The sequence below is a fragment of the Vulpes vulpes genome, chromosome X, assembly GCF_048418805.1.
Source record: "Vulpes vulpes isolate BD-2025 chromosome X, VulVul3, whole genome shotgun sequence".
NCBI lineage: Eukaryota > Metazoa > Chordata > Mammalia > Carnivora > Canidae > Vulpes > Vulpes vulpes.
This window is the reverse complement of record NC_132796.1, coordinates 54,516,471-54,543,009: the sequence shown is the minus strand read 5'-3', so window position 1 is coordinate 54,543,009 and position 26,539 is coordinate 54,516,471. Positions and strand designations below refer to the sequence as shown.

General features: G+C 37.2%; 1 protein-coding gene across 4 annotated transcripts; it reads left to right on the top strand.

Annotated features, from left to right (window-relative positions):
- On the top strand, window positions 1–26,539 carry RLIM (ring finger protein, LIM domain interacting). Of its 4 annotated transcripts, none has more exons than XM_025987819.2 (5): window positions 41–414; window positions 2,197–2,260; window positions 17,060–17,252; window positions 18,151–18,234; window positions 19,541–26,539. In XM_025987819.2, exons 3-5 carry the CDS (start codon window positions 17,084–17,086, stop codon window positions 21,163–21,165), a joined length of 1,878 nt encoding a protein of 625 aa, XP_025843604.1. In that variant the 5' UTR covers window positions 41–414; window positions 2,197–2,260; window positions 17,060–17,083; the 3' UTR covers window positions 21,166–26,539. The 4 variants fall into 4 exon arrangements, with proteins under 4 accessions (XP_025843606.1, XP_025843604.1, XP_025843605.1 ...); XM_025987820.2 differs by having other exon boundaries at window positions 196–633; XM_072743572.1 differs by having other exon boundaries at window positions 236–633; window positions 2,202–2,260.

Sequence of the window (26,539 nt, the reverse complement as noted above, 5' to 3'; positions counted from 1 at the left end):
AATTCAAAATGGCGGAGGAGGGTGGGGCCTGTCACATGGTGGGCGTCACAGCAGCTCTCCTTTTCCAGACTGCTGGCCCGCCTTGCCGCGTCGTCTGCTGCCCCCTTCTTCCTCCCGCCGAGCCTTTTCGAGGAATCGCCTGGGATTGGCTAATAGGCTGGGAGTGGGGCTGCAGGGCCGGGACGCGGCATCATCACTTCCTGTTGTGGGCTGTCGTTTCCTGTCGCTGCTTGGTAACAATGGGGAAGATAATGGCTGCCTGAGCAACGTCTCCGAGCAGGCGCTAGGCTAGAGGCGGGTCTCAACCAGCGACTCATCGGAGGCGGGCTTGAGAGCAGCGGCAGGGGAGGCGCGCAGGAGCCCCAGCGGCGGCAGCAGCCAAACCGACAGAGTCGGACCCGACACTAAAACCGAGTAAGTGAAGCCTTGGGAAATCCTCTTGAGAAATGGATGGAGAGCGAGGGAAAGACAGCGGAGCTGCAGCTGCCGTGTTCTCTCAAAATGGCCTGAGTCCCGCGTTGTGGCGGACGCTCAGCACCGCCTCCGGACCCCAGGCGCTGATTGCTGCGGGGGGCTCCGTGGCGTAGTCGCCGCTGCCATTTTAGTCACAGTCTCTTGAAGAAGGGGAAGGAGGTGGGTAGTACTTCCTCTCCGTGGCGGTGCGAGCCAAAGCCCGGGGCCCTCCACAGTCTGGAGAAATTGGGGGAGGCGATTTTTGAGTGTTGGCCTCCGGCGTGAGAATCTTTGATAGTCTTAGATTTTTCTCTTTGGTTATCTGGAGGCGTCCCTCGCCTTCCCATCCCCCCTTTTATATGGCGGGCTTGGGTTTGGGAAAAGGGGGAAATATCAGTCTGCTCTAAGTCAGCTGCTGGGAACTCTTGGGCCTTAGATTTCCCAGGATTTGCAAAACCCCATTTTGAGCCCTTTTGCTGGGTACTATCAATTAGGCGCCCCCTGGGGCCACGATGACATCTTCCCTGAGGATCCGGGGCAACTGTGGTTTTGCTCCCTTACTCAATAACCCTGGCATAGCCCTTGCCAGATATCACTGCAAGGATCCCCTGAAAAGACAGGGAAAAGCCGTTGCGTGTTTTTTTTTCCCTGGGTAAGGGTGGGAATTGGGCCAAATGATTTTCAACTTAATTTCCGTTCAATCCGGCAACAACCCAACCCCTCCCCCCTCAAAGAGAAAAGCCTAAGGGTCTCGGCTTTTGCGGGCGGTACCTGCCACGTACGCCATAGCTTTAGTAACTAGTATTAACCGGTTGGGCTTCTGCTTCCTGAATACTCAGTCCCTTTTTCCCTTATGCTGATTAATTTCAAGATGGAGGAGACAGCCACGTTCCTTCCCTAGACAGTTTCCCCATACTTATTCCACAGGTTACTCTGGGAATCTGAGGCCTAGCAGTCTTGTTATTTAGGTCATTCTTTTTGTTTGGGGGCAAGAGGAAGCATTTATATCAGGTTGTCATCCACCATTTGCGAGGTCCCACAGTAATTTTTTGGTGCAAATAAAGAGCCCGCATTTCCTCAATCAGAATTAACCGCAGTCGCTTTGGATGATTGAAGGGAGGAAGAAATAAATGTACTATAGTCGTTTCTACTACTAGAATCATGTATTTGATTCTTCCTCATTAAAGACAAAATTACTCATATCACCCTATCAGGTACGTTATGTCCATCCTGAATGACTTGCGACCAGGCAGGCACAATTAGAGCCCTCCAAAAATCAGTTTTCTAGATTATAAAAATAAAGTACCCAAGAAGACCAATCCAGATGCTTTTTAAACTATGATTTAGGAAACTGTTGCGGTGAAAAATGTTTCATTCTTTAGCCTAAGTATCTTGATGATCTTTCATACTTTAATTCCTCCATAGACTACTGTAATGTGCCAAGTAAGTCCTTGAAAGTAACTATCAGAATCTGAAAATATTACTGGTTTGAAAAAGGCCTATTGTAAGCAAGCTTATATTAAAAGGTAGATTGGCTTTCAGCCTTTAAAGAAAATCTGATATCTAACACAAGATGCCTGGTTTCCTCTGACCTTCTCCATCTTCCCAAATATCATAATTAGGTTGGGTTATGGGGTGTGTAACTTAAGATATATAGGATGTGTTTTTTTGAGGATGTGTCTATTTCATAGAAAATGTGTATCTAATGAAAGAGGAAGAATAATGGATTCTTTTTTTTTCTAGAGCAGAGAGTGAAGAAAACTAAAATCCAGTTTATTGTATTACAATACTATGTCATAACAGTCAGGTAATTTATTTTTTGTTGCGTCTCCTGATGATTTATGTGTAGAATGCATGTTTAAAAATATTTATTTTGTATTGCAGGCCCTGTAATTGGATGGGCTTATTTGATATATGTTTATTGGTGTTGGGCATTTTTCATAATGAGAATGGGTATTTTTCATTGGGAATTCAAAGGGTAGTGTGTCTGAATAACTGAAACTCTGCTAGTGTTTATCTGTGAATTTTCCTCTTTTAAAATAATGTCTGAAGTTTACCAGTACCCATATAAAACAGAAAGAACAAAATAGAAATTTGCTGCTTTAAATCATTGTTGGTGGGATGGGTCTAAATAAATAGCGTTTAAATGTTCATTGAATAACTAAATGAAATATCAGTAGAATATCTTGCAGGAATGTAATCTTACATTATTTTGTGTGGTGGTCATTTTTTTCCTTTAAGATCCAAAATGTCATAATTAATATATAATACTCTGATATTAACTCCTTTCATCATCATCATCATTGTTAAGGTAAGCACATAATTTATTGCCTTAGCCAGGATGCTTTTTTTATGCCAACAGGTGCAAACCTGTATTGTGCCAAGCAAACGGGGATGGAGTTAGTTAGCCTAAATTCATAACTAACTTGAATGGTTATGTGCTGTGTCCTGTGCTTCACATGCATGACTTTATAATCTTCACAGCAAAGCCTTGTGAGGATATTAGCTGTTTTACCTAGTTAACCGAGACTCAAGGAAGTTAAGCATTTTGTCCTCAATTAAATGGCTAATAAGTAGTAGAGCCCCCATTTTAACCCAGGTCTCTCTGATGCTGAAGTCACTAAACTTTTATGCTTCTAGACTTAATTGCTCTCTAATTAGATTGAAAAAGGAAAGAAAATAAAATTTGTAATTAAAGAATGTGTAGGTTATGTCATATCCAAAACTTTTGTTCCCACTTAAAGGGAATCTGCTTTATGATGCAGGTGACACTTTTTTAGCAATTTCCCTCTCCCCTTCTTTGTGAAATGTTTTTAAGGAAAAATGGTTTTAAGAAATAGCTTAATGTAATGATATCTAGAAATGTTGTGCTGGTTGGATATATTCTTTCAGGTTAGTTAACATTTGAGGACTTAATACAGTAGGTCAAATGGGACGTCTGCATCTATGGAATTATAAATGTATATTTTTACATAGCCCTAGTAGATTGCAAAATAGAGCAAATCACTCACCAGCTTCTTGTGTTTTGAGTTACCATAGAGTAGATAACAAATTAGAAATGAAAAGTTCTCTCTCTCAAATCTAGACCCAATGAGGTGCTAGAATTTTGGGCCACTGCCTGTGACATGTTTCTCTTTTGTAAGTCTACTTCCTTATCATCTCTATAACACATAGATTTCCAAAACCTTATGACCCATCGATTTCACAAAGTATCAGTTTACATAATCCCTTGACATTTTGAAGAAAGTAGTTATACTTCCATGTCTTTTTTTCCTTTATTATTTTTCCCACCCTTGAATATGTAAATTTCCCAGATAATCATACATTTCATTTTTCCTGTCATCAGTTGAGGTTTTATTTTTTTTAATATGAAAATCTTGGCAGTTTTGAACAATTCAGGAATATGTTTATGAGTTTGTGGTTTTGCTTCTGAAGTGTATGGTTGATCTTTTTGTTGTAGGTTTTCTGACCCAAGACTTTAATTTCATTAGTTATAGCAGTACCTACATATGTGTGAGACAAATATCTATAGACAGTTCATGGTGTGTATATAGATTTGTGGACCTTTTGCAATAATTTCATGACTACAGATTGGGCTGCCATTATAACATTTGTATGGTGGTGAACATGATACTTTGTAGGAGGAAGGAGATACTTGTGTTCAATATTTTAAACTTTATTTAGAATGAAGAATGGTCTCTTTCCTCTCACTCTCCACTTAACTGTAGGGAAAAAGAAGTTAACTCTTAATTACAATTTTCATTTTTTTATTGACCAAAATTCCTGTTAATGTCAGTTGCATCTAAGGTGACCATATTAATTTATCCAAGCTGGAATGCTTTTGAGAGTGAAAGAGGACCGTATTAATAATTACTATGGGACAACAGGTGTAGATTGCCATTCTTCTGGACAAACTGGGGACATAAGGTGACTCTTGTTATCATTTCTATGTAGGAACACTGGTTCAGGAAGCACAGTTGTCAGCATGTTTGGTTCTGTAACAAAATTATTTTCCTCAAATAACATAACAGTCATTTGTATAGGTAATGCTTTCTTTTTTTTGGTCAAGGGATTTTAATTTTAAAGATTCACTTCACTTACTAAAAAGTTAATTTTTGATGGAAAGCTCATGTTCTTAAATTAGATAGTACCTTATCGATTAACACCAAAATTGCTGGTAATCAGTGATTTTACATTAAAAACTTTTTTAAAACACATGAATATTTTGGTTTTTCGAGTCATTTTCTTTTTTTTTTTTTTTGACTTACTGGGACTAATGAGAAGGCAGAATCGAGTTTGTGTGGGTTAAGACCAAAGTCTAATTTAGTAACATAGCTCAATAAAAAAAGAACATGAAATGGGTAATCGAAGATTAAATTTACTTTCTAAAGTACTTGAGTGAACAGAAATGTCATTAATGGTTTTCTTTTTTAACTAACTTGTTCCTATGAATTGGCAGCATTTGATTTGTTTGATCTCTGTCCTCTGATTTGTTGATGTTCTTATTAATAGTCTTTCGATTTAACTGTTTTAGAGGATTTGTAATAGAACTGTCTGTGAGCTGCAAGTCAGTAGACTTCCTGCCAAGAGATGAGACACATGAGGGACATTTCTGAATCCTTTTTTTTCCCTGCTGTCCTTTTCAAATGGTAACAATAGAAGAATATAAAGGAGGCTAGAGTAACATGGCCATGCAGATACTATTTTATAATATTGTATTACTATAATAGCATCAACAGTGGTAGAGATCTTGGTAGCATCTTTTGACAGGCCACTATTGGAAATAATAAACAAAAATTGTGTGGGTGGTGACAGGCCTCATGCAATAGGTAAAGGTAGTGAAATATCACCCTGTTCTGTTTTTTTTTTTAGAGAGGGATGCTTTATATGTTTTGAAAAAAGTAAGATAGTCACAAAAGAGAGACAGAAGGGCATAAGTGAAATGGTAGCAAGAAAAGCACAGCTTTTAAAGCTTATATCCTAGTTATTCATGTTGTTTCTTAAGCTTTATTTTTGACCTATTACCATAATGTGACCTGGGCTATATTTTATTCATAGTCACAGATTCATAGAGCTGGAAGGTACCTTATGGATGGTTTTAATCCAGTGCTCTTAATATTGATGAAGATCCTGAGGCACAAGAGATTAAGTGAATTGACCAAATTTACATAGGGTTAATGTTACAGCCAAGACTAGAACCCAGTATCTCCTTTTTTTTTTTCTTTTCACAGAACCAAATTCCACCCTTTTACTGATAGGATAAAAAAAGCTATCTGATTGTCAGACATCTTTTATTTGTTTTGTTACAAATCTGTAAAATTTTAATTAAATATTTTGTATATAAAGAATTCTCAACACTTTTGGAGGCTATATACACACAATGGTACTTTATATTGTGACCTCAAATTCAGTGGTTCTTTGTGATTTGACTTTTTAAAAAACTGCATGAGGTATTTTTTATTTTGGCAATGGTATTATTGAACTATTTATTGACAAGTATAACATGTCATTAATTTTCATTTATTCTTTGAGGTTCTTCATGAAGCTCTGTTGCAAAGTGATGCTTGTTCTTTTTCAGTATGATACATTTTATGTTGCTACTATCTTTTTTTTTAATTGGCATGTTCTGCTTTAGAACACTTTTGAGCTGGGAGCTTTTATGAACACAAAAGATGAAAATGCTCAAGATACTTTGGTAGTTAGTTGATTCTAAGTTACCTTGATTCTTCCTTTCCACATACCTTTTTGTTTTTAAGAAGAGATGATTTCTTCCAGACTTAATAGATGTGGCTTATTTTTAAATTAGTATTCACACAAGCATTTGAATTTCAGAATTTAGTTTTATATAAGTCTTTTGTTGAACAGTATTTTGGTACCTTGAGTTTCCTTCATTGGATACTATGATGCAGTATGTCTATTGAATATACATGTGTGCTTAGCACCATGTCTCCTGACCCATTAGTAGTGAAAGATATGGTTTAAGTGACTTTTCATCCTAATGTAACAAAATTGCATTTTTAAAGTTTGGAGTACAGGGATGAAGAGAATTAATGAGAGACTTTTAACAGTGGTCAGAAACATATAATATACTAATATATAATAATGACTATAGAAGAAATTGAGATCACTGACAGTGCTTTAAAATTCTCGAGGTGAATAAAATCTGTCTTAAATTCCCTGATTACAGAATAAACCTCAGGTTTGGTTTTCTTACTGGCTTGTCCTCGCTGGAGTCAATTTACCTGACACAGTCATATATTCATTGACCAAATGAGTAGTTTTTGAAATGACTGGGCAAAATTTCCAATTTGGCTGCATGTTTCCAGGATTGAATTTGGATATATTGGCACACAGTACTCTGAAAGAAATAAGGTTAATAAAATAGGCTATTTTTTGTTTTTAAAACAAAAATACTGAAACTTGATTTATTCAAAAGTAAGTCCTGCTTGGTTCAAATTGCTTATAAAAGATATTTTGTTGTTTTGGGAGTTTTCATACCAAGAGTGAACATGGTATAAACAGCTCATAGTGAGGTTGAATACTTTCGACATGCCTATTGGGATGGAAGGAATGTGTTTTAAGGTATGTAGTTTTGGGATATTATTGGGAGGTGGTTGTTCATTCAGTGAAAAGTTGACTGGATTTGGAATTAGGAGACCTGGATTTAATTACTGGCTCTTTCTACGTATTAGCCACATGGCCTTTGGCAAATCACTCTCTCTTTCTATACTTCTGTTAGGTATAAAATAGAGGTGACTATTCCTACTTTATAGGATTGTTGTAAGGATTAAATGAAATATATATGGAGGGCCTGTGTAAATAAATGGTGGTGGGTATTGCTTATAACTAGGAAAAGACCCAAGTGACTTAACAGTTACATATTTGTTCTCTTAAATTGTTCTGTTGGTAAGCTTTTATAGAAATATTAAGTTTAAAAGTGTCTGATGTTAATTATATACCTAATCCACATTTTTTTACTTACCCACATGAATATTATAACTGAGAGTAAGATAACTAAATATAGAGTTAAGATCCTCTCTTTTATAATGAAAGAAGGAGCCCAGGAACGTGGGAGGATTCTTCTTTCCTTTTAGTAGTTAATTTTTAAAATTTTTTTATTTATTTATTCATGGGAGACATACCAAGAGAGGCAGAAACATTGGCAGAGGGAGAAGCAGGCTCCCTGCAGAGAGCCTGAAGTGTGACTCCATCCTAGGACTCCAGGATCACTCCCTGAGGCAAAGGCAGACCCCCAACCACTGAGCAGTTAAATTGGAAATGTATTGCAGTGTCCACCATAAAAGTAGAATCGAGAGACCTATTTTGGTAACAATTCTTTATTAAAATTTGACACCAAAATGGAGAGAGCACTATATTTGATCATTTGAATTATGATGTCCTGACATCTTTAGTGTGTTTAACTGTTAAAATGTTCATTTTCGCTTACCAGTAGTGATATTACATCTACCAAGGGCTGAACTTGTGATTTAGATTTATTATATTTTTTTCATTTTGTGCCACTTAGGTAATAAAGGGACTGCTTAAAATAAGACCAAACTCATGGGTGGGTGGGGTGTATGTAAAATTATTTTACAAGGCATTTGAGGACATTGCTTACATTCAGGATCCCCCCCCCTTTTTTTCCCAAAATGAAATTCCTTCTAGTCCAGGGGAGCCATGTCAGTGCTGAAATCTCTTGCCCCCCCACTCCCCTCGCCCAGCCTAGGAGAAATGCAGTTAGGCAGACAGGAGGCAAGAGTAGGGAGGCAAATCAGATTTTTCTCTCCTTGTCCCCTAACCAACTACAAGAAACAAACTGCTTCTTTAATGGGAATCTATACCTTAGCAAAAACATTGTGTTCTGTTTAATGAAGTCTTGCAGGTCTGGTTGCAGTTTTGAAATAAATAAGTGTGTTGCAGGGATGTCATGTGGGAAAATCATTTTCCTTGATTTTCTCTGGTATATATATGAGAAGGGGAAAGGAGAACAGGATGTGATTGTGGAAGTAATAGTAATTTGGACAATCATGTAGTAATTTGGACAATCGTGTTGCTTTGTGTGTCTCATTGTTAAAATGTTGAATTTAAAGATAAAATTAAACCAAGATAAAAATTCTTGCATGGAATACACTAACCTGTAAGTTCACCAGGCAAGAGCTGTTTAGTCAACAGTCCCTAAAATCACAGTGTCAGTAGGGTCTTGTATAGATGTATAATGTTTTATCTCTACTTGACATGTAGGAAATGATAGAAATTCTCAAAGGTTAGGAATGAATCTTGAAGATTGGTGAGCATAGGAAAGAATCATCTATTCCATGTGAATTTGTAGAATATTCAGCATTATTTTATGTTTGGAAAACATAAAGAGGATATAGAAGTAGTGGATTTATAGAGTATGAAAAATATAGTGGGAACACATTGAAAGTCTTCCCTTATGTGGGATTTCTCTACCTTACAAAATTTTTTTTTTTCAAATTGCACTGCCCAGTGGGGTAGCCACTAAGCACGTGAAATGTCACCACTGTAACTGTGGAGCTGAACTTTTCGTTTTCTTTAATTTTAACTAAGTTAAATAAAAACTGAAGGAGTGTGTATTTTCTCATTAAATACAACTTTGTTCTTTTGGCAGGACTACATTTTACTTTAACCATTGAAAATTTAGTGTCCAACTTGAGATGTATTGTGAATATAAAATACCGCATTTCAAGACTTAGTATTAAAAAAAGAATATAAAACATCTAATTTTTTATAATGAGAACATGTTAACATGATACTTTGGTGTTGGGTATATAAGATTACTAACATTATTTCAAAGTTAGAAAAGACCGGGACGCCTGGGTGGCTCAGCGGTTGAGTATCTGCCTTCAGCTCAGGCCATGATCCCGGGTCTGGAGATCCAGTCCCACGTCAGGCCCCCTGCAAGGAGCCTGCTGCTTCTTCTGTCTGTGTCTCTGCCTCTCTCGCTTTCTGAGTCTCTCATAAATGAATAAATAAAATCTTTAAAAAAAAAAAAAAAAAGAAAAGACCATGTAAGGCACAAAGTGCCACTCTTAGTGGCTCAGACAAACACTGTGCAGGTATGGATGAGAAAATTGCTAGCCGAGCAAGTAATAGCTTCTTAGGAGGTAAGATTTCATTGAACCTGAAATGAGGGGAGACTAAGAAAGGGCTGAGGGAACAGGGTTAGTTGAAGTGTGAAGGTAGTGAAGTACAAGGTGTATTGGAGGGCAGAGATGGAACCCCTTAAGTGAATTGGTCTTGTCAAAGTGTTACAACAAAATTACGGTGCTGGAATATGTAGCTATTTTAATAGGACCCTAGGCCCAGAATAGAAAACCAGGAGACATTCCCATCCTTAGTGACATTTTAGTCCAAAGGGTCTTTTGAAGTCAGTCTGTTCAAACTCCTAGCTAATAAGGAATCTCCTCTTAATATCCTGCCTGTGCTTGAATGTTTCCAGAGAATGGGTAGTTTGCTTGCTTCAAGAGGCTGGTGGCATCTCCACTTTTGGACAGTTTGTTAGAGCTTCGTATTAAAAGAATTTTCTGCTTCCATATTTCTTCAGCTATTGTCCCTGGTGTGATTCTGTGGTTCTGCTCTTTCATGCTATAACTGTAAACATTTGACATTGGTGATCATGCCCATTTTTAGTCTTGTTTTCAGGCTAGATATCTCCAGGTAATTCAGCATTTCCTTTTTGGTGTTCCCTGGCTTATCATCTTGGTCACTCTAGATCTGAACAACAGATTACAGTGGGTCTGTTACTCTTTTTATTTAAATACTGTGATCTGTGAAAGCACCAGGAGACTCTCTTAGGTTCCGTAGCAGGTCAAACAGGCTTTTTATTGACTTCTGTTAACTTAAGAATCTTCAGATCTTCTTCATGTGAACTGCTTTTTTCACAGGAGTTGGTTTCCCCCCTACTCTGTACTCTTAATAGGGGTTATTTTAGTTTGACAGTCCTTCATAAAGCATTCAGGATAGCACATTTTATCAACATTTTTGTTGATTTCAGCTCGTCCTCATAATCCACTGAGAATTCAGGGCATTATTTATCATAAACATACATCTTCATTACTAATTCCCAGCTTTGAGTTGCTTAGATTTGGTTAGCATGTCTTTGATATGGTTCTTTTTTAAATGCTGAGGACAGGACTGTTTGCAGGTTAACATTGCTTTGAGGGTGGTGTTTGACAGTTGTGAATCTGTTAAACTGTATTGTCTTCATGCTCTTTGCTACTCGTGCTGTGCTTCTTATGATCAGCAGCAGCAGCACTTGGAGGCTTATTTAAAATGCAGGTTCTCAGACCCCATCCCAAATCTACTGAATCAGAATCTTTTTTAAAAATTGCCATTTGATTCACTCATATGCTGAAGTTACAGAAGCGCTGACTTTAAGCCTACATTTCTCCGTGATGCTAAGGATGTAAAATCTCCTCAAACTCTGCAGAAGTCAAGCCAGACTAGTCAGCATGTTACCCTTACATGTTCCTGTCAAAGAGATTCTCAACCCTAACTGCACAATAGAATTCTATTGTAGAATAGAATTTTTAAAATATTGCTAGCTGGCCAACTCCAGAGAAAGTTTCCCAGGTGATTCTAATGTGCAAATCAAGGTTGAGAACTATTCCTCTGTCAAGCAAATAAGGTTAATTTGGCAGTGAACCCCACTTCTGGTGAACAAATTTTCTTCTACATGTTTGCTATATATCTGATAGTCTTTACAGAATTTCCCCCTAGGTTTATTGTCAGATTTTGCTATGCTAAGTTGATAGACTTCACTCTGTTTGAAGATTAGGTCATTTCTAAATCTAGTATTTTTAGTGTCTTTTCAGTTCTCTGTGATTTCTCAAAGATTAACATTAGAAGTTTTGCAGTTTGGGGTCTTTATTCTCTTTGAGAAGTTTGTTTTTCCATGGTTTACCAGCTGGAAAGTGATTCTCCTTGTTGAATAAAATAGAAACAAAACAGAAGTTAGGTTCTTCTGCCTTTCATCCTCTGTTAATATACCAACTCCCGCACCTACTCAGTACAAGACCCTTTTCTTGTTTCAGACTACGTCTTTCAAAGCCATTTTAAAAATCTCCCATATTTTTGTAAGTTTCTGTTGCATATGGGCTTTAACCTCCCTGACACTCTTCTTCAGATTTTATGCCATTCTTTTTTTTTTTTTTTTTTTTTTTTTTAAATTTTATTTATTTATGATAGGCACACAGTGAGAGAGAGAGAAGCAGAGACATAGGCAGAGGGAGAAGCAGGCTCCATGCACCGGGAGCCCGACGTGGGATTCGATCCCGGGTCTCCAGGATCGCGCCCCGGGCCAAAGGCAGGCGCCAAACCGCTGCGCCACCCAGGGATCCCAGATTTTATGCCATTCTTATAACAGTCCTTCGTGTGTGAGTTTTCTGTTATCTTTGGTTCATGTCCTTCAAATGTCAGAACTTTTCAGACATTTCTGTTGTCTTTCAAGATTTTTGTTTTGAAAGCCTTTCATCCCTACTGAGTTGTACTTTTTTATAAATTATTTTTGGGACACCTGGGTGGCTCAGTTGGCTAGGTGTCCGGCTCTTGATTTTGGCTCAGGTCATTATCAGGATTGTGAGATGGAGCCTCGCATCAGGCTCCTCATGGAGCCTGTGTAAGAATCTCTCCTCTCCCTCTCCCTCTTCCCTGCCCCATGCTCTCTCTCAAAAAAAATTTATAAATTATTTTTAGAACTATTTACTGATCCTTCACAAGTGGACTTTGTCCTAACTTTCATGTTGTTAACTTTAAAAATAGTAAGTGCTTAAGAACATAAGTGAATGTTACTGGTGGTTTTATTTGGTTTGAAGAATTATGGCTGAAGTTTCTTTTTCCTTTATGCTTTTCTGTATTTTTTTTAAGTTAGCTGCTTACTGTTCCCAATACCAAATTGTATTCCTTAGCTGCATATGGAAAATTTTGGCTTTCTTCTGTTTGTTTTTTACTTTTCATTGCCTGACCTATATAACTTTAGGCTGTTGATTTCCAGTCTTCTTAAAGTTTCAAGTTCTAAAAACCAGACAGGTAAAGAAGCTTGTTTTGTTTGTTTTACTATCTGAAAGAGGGTTTGGTTTTATTTTTGTCTTTAGTATTGAATTGTGAACATCCAGATACTTCATGTGTTGTGGTGGGATTAAATCTTAGCACCAGGGATCCCTGGGTGGCGCAGCGGTTTAGCGCCTGCCTTTGGCCCAGGGCGCGATCCTGGAGACCCGGGATCGAGTCCCATGTCGGGCTCCTGGTGCATGGAGCCTGCTTCTCCCCCTGCCTGTGTCTCTGCCTCTCTCTCTCACTGTGTGCCTATCATAAATAAATAAAAATTAAAAAAAAAATCTTAGCACCAATATAGATTACCTCTTCCACAATCAGATTTGCATATTTTCATGGAATTAACTTTTTTTTTTTTTTCATTGTGATCTTAAGGTCAATCTGGCGTTGAAAGAAGAACTAGAGGATGAAATACTTTGTTTGGCATCTTATTTTAGGTTGCTTACTACTGTTGTCTTTATTGGTGTGGTTGGTTAAGAGTAATAGAAAAGCCAGGTAGTAATTTGTTCTTTTGCTTTGCTGATCAGAAAATAAAATTGAGCATATTACATAGTAACTTAGATAGAAAGAGAAGCCCAAATTTCTACAAAGTTTTTCTTGATAAAACTCAAAATGTAATAATAATGATGATGGGGTAGGGTAGTGTTTTGTAATTTAGGTTTAATAACAAGAAGAATGGCATTCTTTTTTGGAGGGATAATGTTTTGCTTAATCAGGGCTAAATATATTTCTCATCAAAACTATTTGCAGATACTCATCTCGTGTTACTGACTTGAAATGAGATTTTCCATATCTCCTTTTTTTTTAAATTCTATTTATTCATGAGAGACACACACACACACAGAAAGAGAGAGAGAGAGAGAGGCAGAGACATAGTCAGAGGGAGAAGCAAGCTCCTCACAGGGAACCTGATGTGGGACCCAATCCCAGGATCACGCCCTGAGCTGAAGGCAGACGCTCAACCACTGAGCCATCCAGGTATCCCATCAATATCTCATTTTTGGTAATGTCTTTCACACATAGAGGTACAAGAAAATCTTGAAGATATTGCAGGTTCAATTCCAAACTAACATAATAAGCAAATATTGCAGTAAAACAAGTCAAATGAATTTTTTGGCTTCCCAGTGCATATAAAAGTTACGTTTACACTATACTGAAGTCTGTGAAGTGTACAATAGCATTATGTCTAAAAAGCAATGCAGAGCTTAATTTAAAAATGCCTTAGTGCTAAAAAAAAATGTTAACCGTCATTTGAACTTTCAGTGAGTCATAGTCTTTTTGCTGATAGAGGTTCTTGCCTCGACATTGCTGCAGCTTCTACATCAGCACTTGCTGCTTCACTTTGCACTTTTATGGTATGGAGAGGACTTCTTAAGCCTCATGAACCCACTTTTGAGCTTTTCTTGTGCACTCTCCTTACCTCTCTCAACCTTCATAGAATTGAAGAGAGTTTCGGCCGTTGCTCTGGATTAGACTTTGGCTTAAGGGAATGTTGGGGCTGGTTTGATCTTCCTATCCAGACCACTGAAACTTTCTCCATATCAGCAATAAGGCTGTTGCACTTTCTTATATCATTCATATATTCACTGAATTTCAGCTTTAATTTCCTTCAAGAACTTTTCCTTTGCATCCACCATTTGGCTGTGGCTTTTTGGCTTATCATGGCTTTTGACATGGCTTCCTCACTAAGCTTAATCGTTTCTAACTCTTGATAAGAAGTGGGGGAGGTGTGATTTTTCCTTTCATCTGTACACTTAGAGGCCATTGTAGGTTTATTAATTGGCCCAATTTCAATATTGTGTCTCGGAATAGGGAAGCTCAAGGAAAGGGAAGGAGACAAGGGAACAGGTGGTTGGTGGAGCAGTCAAAAACACATCTATCCGTTAAGTTTGCCGTCCTATATGGGTATGGTGCGTGGCACCCCAAAAACAATTAGAACATCAAAGATAACTGATCGTGGATCACCATAACAGCTATGATAATGATGAAAAGCTTGAAATATTCCAGTAATTACCAAAATGTGAGGCAGAGATATGAAGTGAACTAATGCTGCTAGAAAAATAGCACCAGGGGATCCCTGGGTGGCGCAGCGGTTTGGCGCCTGCCTTTGGCCCAGGGCATGATCCTGGAGACCCGGGATCGAATCCCACATCAGGCTCCCGGTGCATGGAGCCTGCTTCTCCCTCCGCCTGTGTCTCTGCCTCTCTCTCTCTCTGTGACTATCATAAAAAAAAAAAAAATTTAAAAAAAGAAAAATAGCACCAGTAGACTTGCTCCCTGCAGGGTTGTCACAAAGCTTTCAGTTCATTAAAAAACTGTCTGAAGCACAACAAAACGTGGTATACCTATATTGCTATGTAATCAATACTTGTGGATATCTATCCATATATTTATCCCTTAAAGAAGGCATCTATAGAATTCATTTGATATTTACCTTTTAGTGTATCATTACACAGCAGTTATCACTTTTATTTTTTTGATTGAAGTTCGATTTGCCAACATACAGTGTTAACACCAAGGGCTCATCCCATCAAGTGTCCTCCTCAGTGCCTGTCACCCAGATACCCCATCCTCACGCCTGCCTCCCCTTCCACTACCCTTTGTTTGTTTCCCAGAGTTAGGAGTCTCTCATGTTTTGTCTCCCTCTCTAATTTTTCCCATTTTCCCTCCTTTCCCTTAAAATCCCTTTCACTATTTCTTATATTTCCTGTATAAGTGAAGCCATATGATGATTGTCCTTCTCTGATAGACTTAAATCAAGGTTAGGTGGAAACTCCTCAGATGCATAATTAAATGGATTTTGAAATAAGGAAATTTTCTTTGTACTTGAAATAAAGTCCAAAAAAAGCTTCTGGAACTGTAATTTGTGCTTAGAAAATAAATCTGCTACAAATTTGTATGGGAATGGAGCTCTTGTTTCTTTGATGGCATAAGAAGTGCATAAAGCAGCTTGCTTGACTTGATTCCAGTGTTAGTTGTTGAAATGATTTTACTGCAGTATGTTTTGCATATAGGTGCTGTTATCAAGTAGCAGAGCAAGTTAGGATATTCAGCTTCTATTTATGACAAATTCAGAGAACTGGTGATGGCTGAGTCCACAATAAAATTCACCATTAACACTACTGGTTCAGTAATGTGATAGATTCAAATAGTTTCTACAAACTATCTGCTGATGAATAATACAAGGAATAACCATAGACTTTAAGCACCTTACATTTTCACAAGCTTTATGAATTTGTCCAACTTGTTTTTTGCTGCTTTACACATACAGTTGCCACCTCTTCAGTTATAACACATCTTAGCAGACTCCACTTCAAACTGTATGTAGTGTTTTTACTCAACTTTTGAAATACCACCTGAAGTTGCTCCATGCAGATTATTCATAGAGGCTACTTTATAGTTACTTCAAACTTCTTGAGTAATCAACACTTGATTCTTTGAATAAACAACTGAATAGTATCAATTACATTTGTTGACTCATCAAGGGCCAAGAAAAAACACTCAAAATCATTTGCTGTCTCATTTTTTAATCAATTATGACATATCCCAATATCCTGGGGTTTTTAAGCAACTGTTCTCACCAAAAGGCTAATAATCAACTTTATTTCCTCTGGACACATTTCTTTAGCTTCTGCAGTCAAGCACAGTTTTAATTAATTCACCATCAATAATACAGCTTTTCTTGCATAGCCAACAAACAAGCAACTTGGAAACTTACTGTGATTGAAGCCTTGTCTTTTATCCCTATGAGAAAATATTTTGTGTTGAGATATTTTATTTTGAATTTTTCAGACTGTAATTTTTCGGACTTTTGTGATGGATACTTGATCTGATCACATGAACATGTATATTACATTAGCACAGTTAAGTAGTGTCATTGCATATTAAACTCAGTCTTTTCCATCTCACAACAGAATAATCCATACTATGCCTTTAAGAGTGACATTCAGAGTACACTTTTGCTTCATTTGACATGAGAATGTGCCAGTAATTTCTTAAAATGTCATAGTATGGTGAAATGCACAGCGCTTGAAATGCTGTCAGGTTACATAACTGCAATTTATAAGGCACGGGTCATCACCAGTATAAAGCAGTGAGAGTGCCACATTCCATCTACTTGGCTCTGCCATTGTAGCACAGAAGTAGTCACAGACAGCGTGTAAATGAATGTATATGACTGTATTTCAATAAAACTTGATGAACACTGGAATTTGAATTTCAAACATCACAAAACATTTCCCTTTTGTAAAAAACAGTCTTTGAAAGTATAAAAACCATTCTTTGATCTCAAGGAAAAAAATAGGCACCAGGGCGGATTTTGGCCCATGGGCCATAGTTTGCAAATTCCTGACCTACTTTTTTCCTAATATAACCGCTTTTTCAGGAGTTTTTCTTTTATGAAATTTTATTCATATGAGATCTTAAAATTCACATCTTGACCTGCATTCTGGATTTTCACATAATTAAAAGTGTTCTACAGAGCACATGCTAACTTTTGTTTTCAAGATTGGATTGATCTCCTTTCTCCTTTTAGATAATTTTCCACTTGTTCATCAAGATGGAAAGCTCAGATTCTAACGATAAAGGAAGTGGTGATCAGTCTGCAGCACAGCGCAGAAGTCAGATGGACCGATTGGATCGGGAAGAAGCTTTCTATCAATTTGTAAATAACCTGAGTGAAGAAGATTATAGACTTATGAGGGATAACAATTTGCTAGGCACCCCAGGTATGTGATGTGTAAAGATTTATATATGTAAATTACTGGTCTTTTAAAAAAATCACTTATTTTAAAAATCTATTTCTTCAGCCATTATGAAGTATGGTTTTAATGCAACGGATACAGAATGACATTATTGCTGTACTTACTGCCTGGCTCTGTTCATTCCTATTTGCAATTATCCTATATCATATTTTTCAGTTATGAATTATATTATGAACTTAGAGCAAGCTGAATTGAAAAAGTGGAACTTAACAATATTTTTATTTTTAGTTAGCTTTATTTGATTTACTAGAGATAAATCTTAAGGGTGGAAGAGCTAATGGGAATGTTAGTTCCTAGGACAGACTTCTTTTTTTCTTATCTCTGATTCCAAGATTATGTTCCAGTCATAATCCTCCAAAGCTGTCCTTGGGTAAAATAGTCAGTTTAGGACTTTGTGCTTGGTGATTCTTTTTTGCCCAGTTAGGTCCCATTTGATCCTGATTAAAATTCATTATCTCCGGTGCTCCTCCATTCTATTTAGTTCTAACCTTTGAGTTATTGTATACATTTTAAAACGTAAGGTGTTAGGAGAGGGAGTGCATTTTGAGCCAACCATTTTGAGCCAGACTTGAATCAGGATGCTGAAGTTGGTATTCTGGCCCTGCCATTTCTTAATACATCAGTCTCTCACTTAGTCTCAGTTTCCTTATTTTAAAATGCAGATAATAATTTCCACCTCCTAGAGTTAGAGTTTAAAAGCATGGGATATCGTATGCAAAAGCACTTAGTAAACTGGAAAGAAACTTGGCATAAATTGTAATGTCATGCCCCCAAAGAAGTAAATTTTATCCAGGTTCCTACTCCTTGGTATTCATCTCCATTTTTATTTGTAATTTGGCAAACATTTCTAAACTATTTTCAGGTGAAAGTACTGAGGAAGAGTTGCTGAGAAGACTACAACAAATTAAAGAGGGCCCACCACCACAAAACTCAGATGAAAATAGAGGTATATTTTGTTTTGGGTGGGGGTGGGTAGGGGCTGAAGTAGATCAGGAACTACTGGAAATGTCAGCCAAAAATTATCTAGAAACAGGACAAATTAATTTAGTGCTAAGGAACTGTTAATAAAAAAGAGAACTGGCATTTTCTTGGTATTTGGTGAGAATGTCAACATGTTTTTTTTTTCTGCTTCACCTTTGAGTTTATATTAATTGAGACATAGTGAAAAATGGCCTATTTAAATGTGTTGGATTTTTTTTTATTTTGGATCTCCGTTGAAATTTCCTCCCACCTACTGAATTATTTCTTCCTTATAAACATGTACACTTTCCACCAGCAGAAAGAAATGCTGTATTCTCTAATCTGATGGTTCTCAATGGATTATATCCCCACCCCTGTCCAAGGGACACTGGCAATGTCTTTAGACATTTTTGGTTGTTGTCACAGCTAGGGGTTTGCTACTAGTATCTAGTGGGTGGAGGCCAGGGATGCTGGTAAACATCACAACATCCTAAAACTCATTAACAGCGCAGCCCCCACAACAAAGAATTATCTGGCTCAAAATGGAAATAGTGCCACTGTTGAGAAATCCTGCTTTTAATTTGAAGTAGGATTGTAGGAAATTTCACTGTCTGACATAGGCTATAATAACAATTTGGTTCTTGAGCATGCCATTATATATACCGTGCTAGGTGCAAACTGTTCATTTGGTCTGATCTCCAATTTTGTGTTAATTTAAAATCTTGGCAATAAAGTATTAGAATACTTTTGAAGCAGTAAGCCCTGTTTCTATTTTTGCAGTGGCTACAGCAGTCTTGTATTTTAAAAGTCCTGTATTATCAAAGGCACTTAAGTCAGGATCTTAGAGGAAATGTAGACTAATGAAAATTTGACAAAAATGCAATTTGAACTAAAATACTAGCCCTGTACCCTAACTGGCATTTACCTTGTTTGATTAATGTTTTGACAGTGGACTCAAAAAATGTCTTTTGACAGTCCACAGTGGTATCCTAAGCTCTATATATGATGAAATACTGAAAATAGGCTTCCTCCTGATTCCCTTTAGATAAACTTTCCCTAAATTTCTTTAGGAATAGCTTGCTCTTTCAAAATGGAATTGGAAAAAAATGGAATTGAAAGATTCCTGCCTTTACTTGCAAATCTATGCAGTATAGTTCACAAAAATCTGTAAATGTGAAATCTATTCAGAATTTTTGTCCTTTTTTTCTAACACAGTTTCAGAGTACTATTACATGATTGTCCTAATTTTAGTAGTTCTTTTTCTCCCTCTTCCCTCCCTTTTTTAAAAACAGGTGGAGACTCTTCAGATGATGTATCTAATGGTGACTCTATAATAGACTGGCTTAACTCTGTCAGACAAACTGGAAATACAACAAGAAGTGGGCAAAGAGGAAACCAATCTTGGAGAGCAGTGAGCCGGACTAATCCAAACAGTGGTGATTTCAGATTCAGCTTAGAGATCAATGTTAACCGTAATAATGGGAGCCAAAATCCAGAGAATGAAAATGAGCCATCTGCAAGACGTTCTGGTGGAGAAAATACAGACAACAGCAGCCAAAGGCAAGTCGAAAATCCACGATCTGAACCAACATCCACAAGGCCATCCAGATCAGAACGAAATTCAACTGAAGCGTTAACAGGAGAAGTCGCACCTACCAGAGGTCAGAGAAGGGCAAGAAGCAGGAGTCCAGATCATCGGAGAACCCGAGCAAGAGCTGAAAGAAGTAGGTCACCTCTGCATCCAATGAGTGAGATTCCACGAAGATCTCATCATAGTATCTCATCTCAGACTTTTGAGCATCCTTTGGTGAATGAGACTGAGGGAAGTTCTAGAACCCGGCACCATGTGACATTGAGACAGCAAATAAGTGGACCCGATTTGCTAAGTAGAGGTCTTTTTGCAGCTTCTGGAACAAGAAATGCCTCCCAAGGAGCAGGTTCTTCAGACACAGCCAGCAGTGGTGAATCTACAGGATCAGGACAAAGACCTCCAACCATAGTCCTTGATCTTCAAGTAAGAAGAGTTCGTCCCGGGGAATACCGGCAGAGGGATAGTATAGCTAGCAGAACTCGGTCAAGGTCTCAGACTCCAAACAATACCGTCACTTACGAAAGTGAACGAGGAGGTTTTAGGCGTACATTTTCACGTTCTGAACGGGCAGGTGTGAGAACCTATGTCAGTACCATCAGAATTCCAATTCGTAGAATTTTAAATACTGGTTTAAGTGAGACTACATCTGTTGCCATTCAGACCATGTTAAGGCAGATAATGACAGGTTTTGGCGAGCTAAGCTATTTTATGTACAGCGATAGTGATTCAGAGCCTAGTGGCTCAGTCTCAAGTCGAAATGTGGAAAGGGCAGAGTCACGGAATGGAAGAGGGGGTTCTGGTGGTAGTAGCAGTTCTGGTTCCAGTTCAAGTTCCAGTTCGAGTTCCAGTTCAAGCTCCAGTTCTAGTTCCAGTTCCAGTCCTAGTTCCAGTTCCAGTGGTGAAAGTTCAGAGACTAGCTCAGAGGTGTTTGAAGGCAGTAACGAAGGAAGCTCATCATCAGGCTCATCGGGTGCCAGGCGAGAGGGTCGACACAGGGCCCCGGTAACATTTGATGAAAGTGGCTCTTTGCCCTTCCTTAGTCTGGCTCAGTTTTTCCTCTTAAATGAGGATGATGATGACCAACCTAGAGGACTCACCAAAGAACAGATTGACAACTTGGCAATGAGAAGTTTTGGTGAAAACGATGCATTAAAAACCTGTAGTGTTTGCATTACAGAATATACAGAAGGCAACAAACTTCGTAAACTACCTTGTTCCCATGAGTACCATGTCCACTGCATCGATCGCTGGTTATCTGAGAATTCTACTTGTCCTATTTGTCGCAGAGCAGTCTTAGCTTCTGGTAACAGAGAAAGTGTTGTGTAATTAAGTTCTGAACTCTCAGCTACGTAGCTGATATAGTGATGGGCAAACAGGAATCACTTGCTTTATGCCCACTTTTTGAGTGGTGCTTAAATGTAAAGTAGCAACCTGAATTGAGTCATTGCTTTCTGAATGAATCATTGTCCTTTTTCCAATTTCTGTTCCAGAATAAAAGGAAATATTTAAAAAGCAATGTTTTAGGACATAAAAATCTGATTTCAGTACCAGTAATTGATATTACTGATGATTTGTCATATATGCTTATCAGTTTTCTCCTTTGTTATCTTAAAAGATCTGCCTTAGCAATGGCTCTTTATCTGTTTCTCACATTGATCTTTAATGTTTCCCATGCCATAGGAGAGAGGGGCAAAGGAAATTCCTAGTTTAGACTAAGTTTCAGTACGTTTCATAAGTGATTGCTTAAAGCTATACTATTCCCAGTTAATTAGTTGGCACACATTCAGCTACATGCTGAATATCATTTGTTCACCTTTCAGATGAGGTGATATTGGACGTCAGTGTAAATAACACTAAGGTTAGGATCTTCTAAGTGTGTAAGCATCTCCTAAGCCCATCACTGTGGCACACTGTAGAGTGAGCTTGTAGTTTAATTGAGATATTTATCTTGTGGAAATATTAAAAAAAAAAGCCTATGCTTGTGTAAGTGAAAAAATCACATTCATTTGTTTAAAAATGTAAAGCTATTTTGTAGAGGCTCAGTACTTTTCCAATGCACTGTTGTATTAATGCATTAAAAATTGTAAAGTACCATGCTTAGAAATGAAAAAAAAAACTGCTTTTTGTGAGCCAACGTAGTAAAAACCACACCAAACAAGTACAAAGCTGCTTTTGTAAGTGTGTAGATGTCAAGAGCAGAACATATCTAGTATTTAATGTATGTGAACAGCTACTGTGACATGAAAAGGAAAGGACAGAGTGCAGAATTGAACTGCATTGAAGATACCAATGGAAACTGTATTTTTAACTTGGATTTAGGCAGGAAATGAAAGACGGGAGAAGTAAAGAAAACTGCTCTGAAGAATTTAAAATTTTCATGAAGACAGTAATCATACAGATGTGAACTGGTTTCATATGGTGAGGTCCTTGACACAGTATTCTACTTGAGCTGATGAAGTAGATTAACAAATCTGGTAGAGTTTTGGTTAAAAACAAAAAAACCACTACCACCTAGCACAAATTACGTTGATGTTTTTACAAGTCTGCTCCTCAAAAAAAGACAAAAGGAAGAAGGTGGAGGAAAGAGACTATAAACCACATTTAGCATAAGAATTGAAGTTGGTACAGATGTGTGTACTAATAGGAAAGTCTCAAATTTGCATTATTTTCGAGATTTGTCATTTAAGGTACCGGTGCACACTTGTTAATACTTCATTACTATGTAACACAGATCTAACATCTTATATTTAAAGGCCAGTTGAAGAATTAAGGGGTGTTTATCCTTTGTTGAAAGTGAATCATGTTGGGTCATTTGAGATTCAAATTTTAATTGTGCTGCCCATATTTGAAGATGAGGCTGCTGACTCACAATCTATGGGACATGGATTTTGTGTTGCTTCCTTAATAATGAGATTAGGTTTGTGAAGAACCCCAGTACTTCTTGCCAAATTTCTCTTTTGAGGCCAGTTGGGGTTGGGATTAGTCTGACCCTGGAGGACTTGTTTGTTTATCTGGGAAAAGATAGTGGGCCCAAAGAGGAATTGAATACATCCTTGGTGTTTAAAGTGAAAACTACCCATGCTTAGTCAGATACTCTACAAAATAAACAGGCCTGCTTCAGGAATTCTCTGGCTACCTTAACTGTTATCAACCTTGCCATAAAGGTTGTCTCAAAGGTCATTCTTTCATATTTTCCTCTGGCTTTCACTCCTACCTAAGTATCAAGGAAATTAACATGTAAATATGGTAGTTGTTTACTAGGATATGTACTGCTCTTGCAAGGAAATAATGTCCAAACAAAGCTTCACTTATTTTTTTTAATATAAGCAGATTTCACTGTTTATGGCGCTTATGTATTACATTTTATCTTTTTAAAAAATTGTCCATGTAAAAGTCAGGATTCCTTTATATTTGTGAACCTCCTTATCTCCTTTCCTAAGGGTGTAACCTACAATTCTCAGATCTGCAGGGTAGTCCTGATTGGCTAAAAATCCATTTTCCTCTTGGTATAAAATGTCCCACTATAAGGATGTTCATTTGAAATAGTTTAAGAACTGCAGCACATTTTAAGAATAAAAGTTATTGATAACAGGTACTTCCCTAACCTCCCAATATGTATTACTCATTTGTGAAGTATTAAAGAGGTAACTCCTGCAGAATGCTGGTTATGAATGTAGATATTGAAGCTATTCATAAACACTGGAAATAGAATTTTAAGTTTTTAGCCTTCAGTAGAGTGCACATATTGGACATGTGCATGTGGACACCTTTTTCAATAGCACTCATTAATTTCCATTGGATTGTGTAGAATGGATACAAATATTTTAGTGGAATTTGCTACTTAATTTTTTTACAAGGTCCATGACTATACTTATTAGTGTTGTGGACATTGAAGACAAGGTCATTTGTAGATGTCAGATGTACAATGGAGAACAAGAGTCTTTTTTCCCCACCAGCATCCAAAACACGTATTCTCTTGAGGGAGCATTTTCTTTGAAAAGACTTTACATTTCATTTTGTATCTTTGCACTTTTTATTACAGAAAGGTTCTGTCTTGAAGATCAAGTTTGAACTTCATGCAGTAATAAGAACAAGAAAAAACAATGTTGGGAAATTACATTGTTCAAAGCATAGGGAAAATATTAAAACCTGAGTTTCCTTGAGTATTTCAGATATTTTTAAAAATTCACTTACTGGTATGAAGCGTTTGAGGTGTTATGTTGTTTAACTCCAAGCAGCTGACAAGGTTGAGATTTATTAGTACTAAAGCCAAAATCGAGCAAGTTAAGTTTAAAGTGTGCAGACTTTATCTATACCAACACTAGAAGACGAGTCATGTTGTTAATTTGGAATATTTGCTCTAAAAGAACACATTAGTTATACTTCAGTGGTGTTAAATGGTTAATGGAGGTGGGGATTGAGAAGAGTGTTCACATTAGTGTTGGGAGTGTAGGAAATAATCAATTGTACAGTTAAGGTTTATTACCATGATTTTATGTGTGTGTGCGCGCGTGCACATGCACCACACACACATAATCTCTAAAAACATGATCATTGAGTTTATCCAAACTTTAAGATTAGGAAACTGCTTAGCTATAAGTGTTAACTCAAGTAATTTTTTTCCCCTTGGGAAAACATGTCCTTTCTGTGCCAAGTGTTCTAATGTCAGTGTCTCAAATTGTATTCATGAAGGGTTATCACTTTCTATGCTTTTTTATTTAACCACCTGTTTCCCAGATGACCATGACTTGAAATTGGTCAAGCATCAATCATGTCTTTCAATCATTTCCCAAAATACCCATGTGATAGGGAGGTGAATGTTGCAAAATGCCTGTTAAAAGGCCACTTTTACAGCTTACTAGAATACAGTGGCACCTTGTGGTGGTTGTTGATACTTTTAAAAATGGAGGATATTCCCCCTCCACCCCTTTTTATTCTCCTTTGTTCTTTTGTGAACAAAAAATACTAGTAATCGGCCTTGAATTTTTGAGTTTTAACTTACTGGCTTCCCTGTCAAATGTATTATCAATATTAAGTACGTAGAAGCCACATTTGCAGGGCACTTTTATTCTTTTCTTGTCTTATTATAAGACTGTGCTGACTGCTACTTTCTGAAGTATTCTGTACCTTAGTGACACAAGAGATTGATAAGACACATATAGAAAGTGTCAGGCGTTTGTTTTTCCCTTAAGCATAGTATAATTCTTCAGTATGTTTAATATTCAATAACAGTGTTGTAATTCATGGAGTTAACTAGTAAATTATATGCTTTTGAAGAACATTTGAAAATGTAAATCAACAAAAATAATAAGCTTCATTTGGAAAGTTAAAAGTGCAAGGTCTGAGGAATGAGTATTTCATGTATTTTGAAATTGGATTTTTAGTTGAGCAAATAAGAAACAACTATGAGTTAAGTACTTGCCCTTCAAAAGTTTTAACATTGTGAAATTGAGTTCTTAACTGGAATATTTCTAAAATACTATAATATTCCCAACAGGTGAGTGATCTCACTTGCTTTAGTAACTCCACTTTATATTTAAGATACAACATAGAATACAGCTGTTATTGAAGTGTTGGAACTCTCAAGGGATAACAGTTTGTATCAGTTTTATGATTATTTTCATGTTTATATAGGTGTTTTAATTCAAATTTGAAGGAAAGGAACACTCATACAATTACAGTGAGATATTTGGTTTTGATTAGGATTTGTTACTAAAGATCCACAAGCTGCTTTATAGTCACTTGGACTGAATGATACTTTGAATACATGCAACAAAAGTGAACCCCACCATACCACTGTGCCTCGTTATTTCAGGGTTTTTTTCAGTTCCTCATCTTGCAGATTTATTCCAGTACTAAGGTATGGTTGAACCAGCTACCCAGCCTTACCTCTATTTAGTGCCCCTCTGCTAACATTGTTTTAACTGGTTGATTGGTATGTATTTTAACTGTCAGGTGTTTGGATTTTACCTCTTGTTAGCTCCATTTGTCCCTGGTGCTGCTTTTAAAAGATATAGGGCCATGTGATCAGGTATCAAATTGAGTAGGTACGCAGTTGGCCTGGTTATGTATCTGTGCCTGTTTTATCTTCTCCCAGGAAGAGCTGCTTTGGTATAGATGTTTACTTGGATTCATATATAAAGAATTGGGCAGCAATCTTAGAAAGTTTTCATAAGCCAAAAGAACCTGAAGGGATTTGGAGGGGGGATAGTAACAAAAGCTGCCTTTATGTCTTTGAACATGAAGCACATAAATGTATGTTCTGTAAAGACTAAAGTGATTGTTATACCAGGGCTTCCTGACCTCTGGGAGAGACTTTCAAAAAAAGCAGAAAGGAGCACAAAGTGAAGTGAATTTGGTTGGCTTGTTTTTATCTGGTTTCTCATTTTCTTTCGATTTAAATCTGAACATAACACCCTTCTCCAATATCTATCCAGAAGACTCCTGGTTTGGAAGCCCTGTATTAAATTTTGAGAATGTACCCAGTTTTTTGTTTTGTTTTGTTTTGATTTTTTTGTACAGTGCTTTATACCTGCTCAAAATTAACTTGTTTAATGCAAAACAAGACCTTGAAAGGTCAAGTCATATTAAGGCTGGTTTGATTATTAATAGTTATCTTTTAGGAAGAAGCTTTTTCCCTATGTAAGATGTCATACTGCAGATTTAAAATATAGACTATCAATAAAATGCATGAAGTGAT

What these genes read in the sequence shown, in the direction of transcription:
- RLIM (XM_025987821.2), top strand. Translation starts at nt 17,084, where the DNA reads ATGGAAAGCTCAGATTCTAACGATAAAGGAAGTGGTGATCAGTCTGCA. An exon ending in CAATTTGCTAGGCACCCCAG is followed by an intron (nt 17,253 to 18,150) that starts GTATGTGATGTG and finishes AACTATTTTCAG; the next exon opens with GTGAAAGTACTGAGGAAGAG. An exon ending in AAACTCAGATGAAAATAGAG is followed by an intron (nt 18,235 to 19,540) that starts GTATATTTTGTT and finishes TTTTAAAAACAG; the next exon opens with GTGGAGACTCTTCAGATGAT.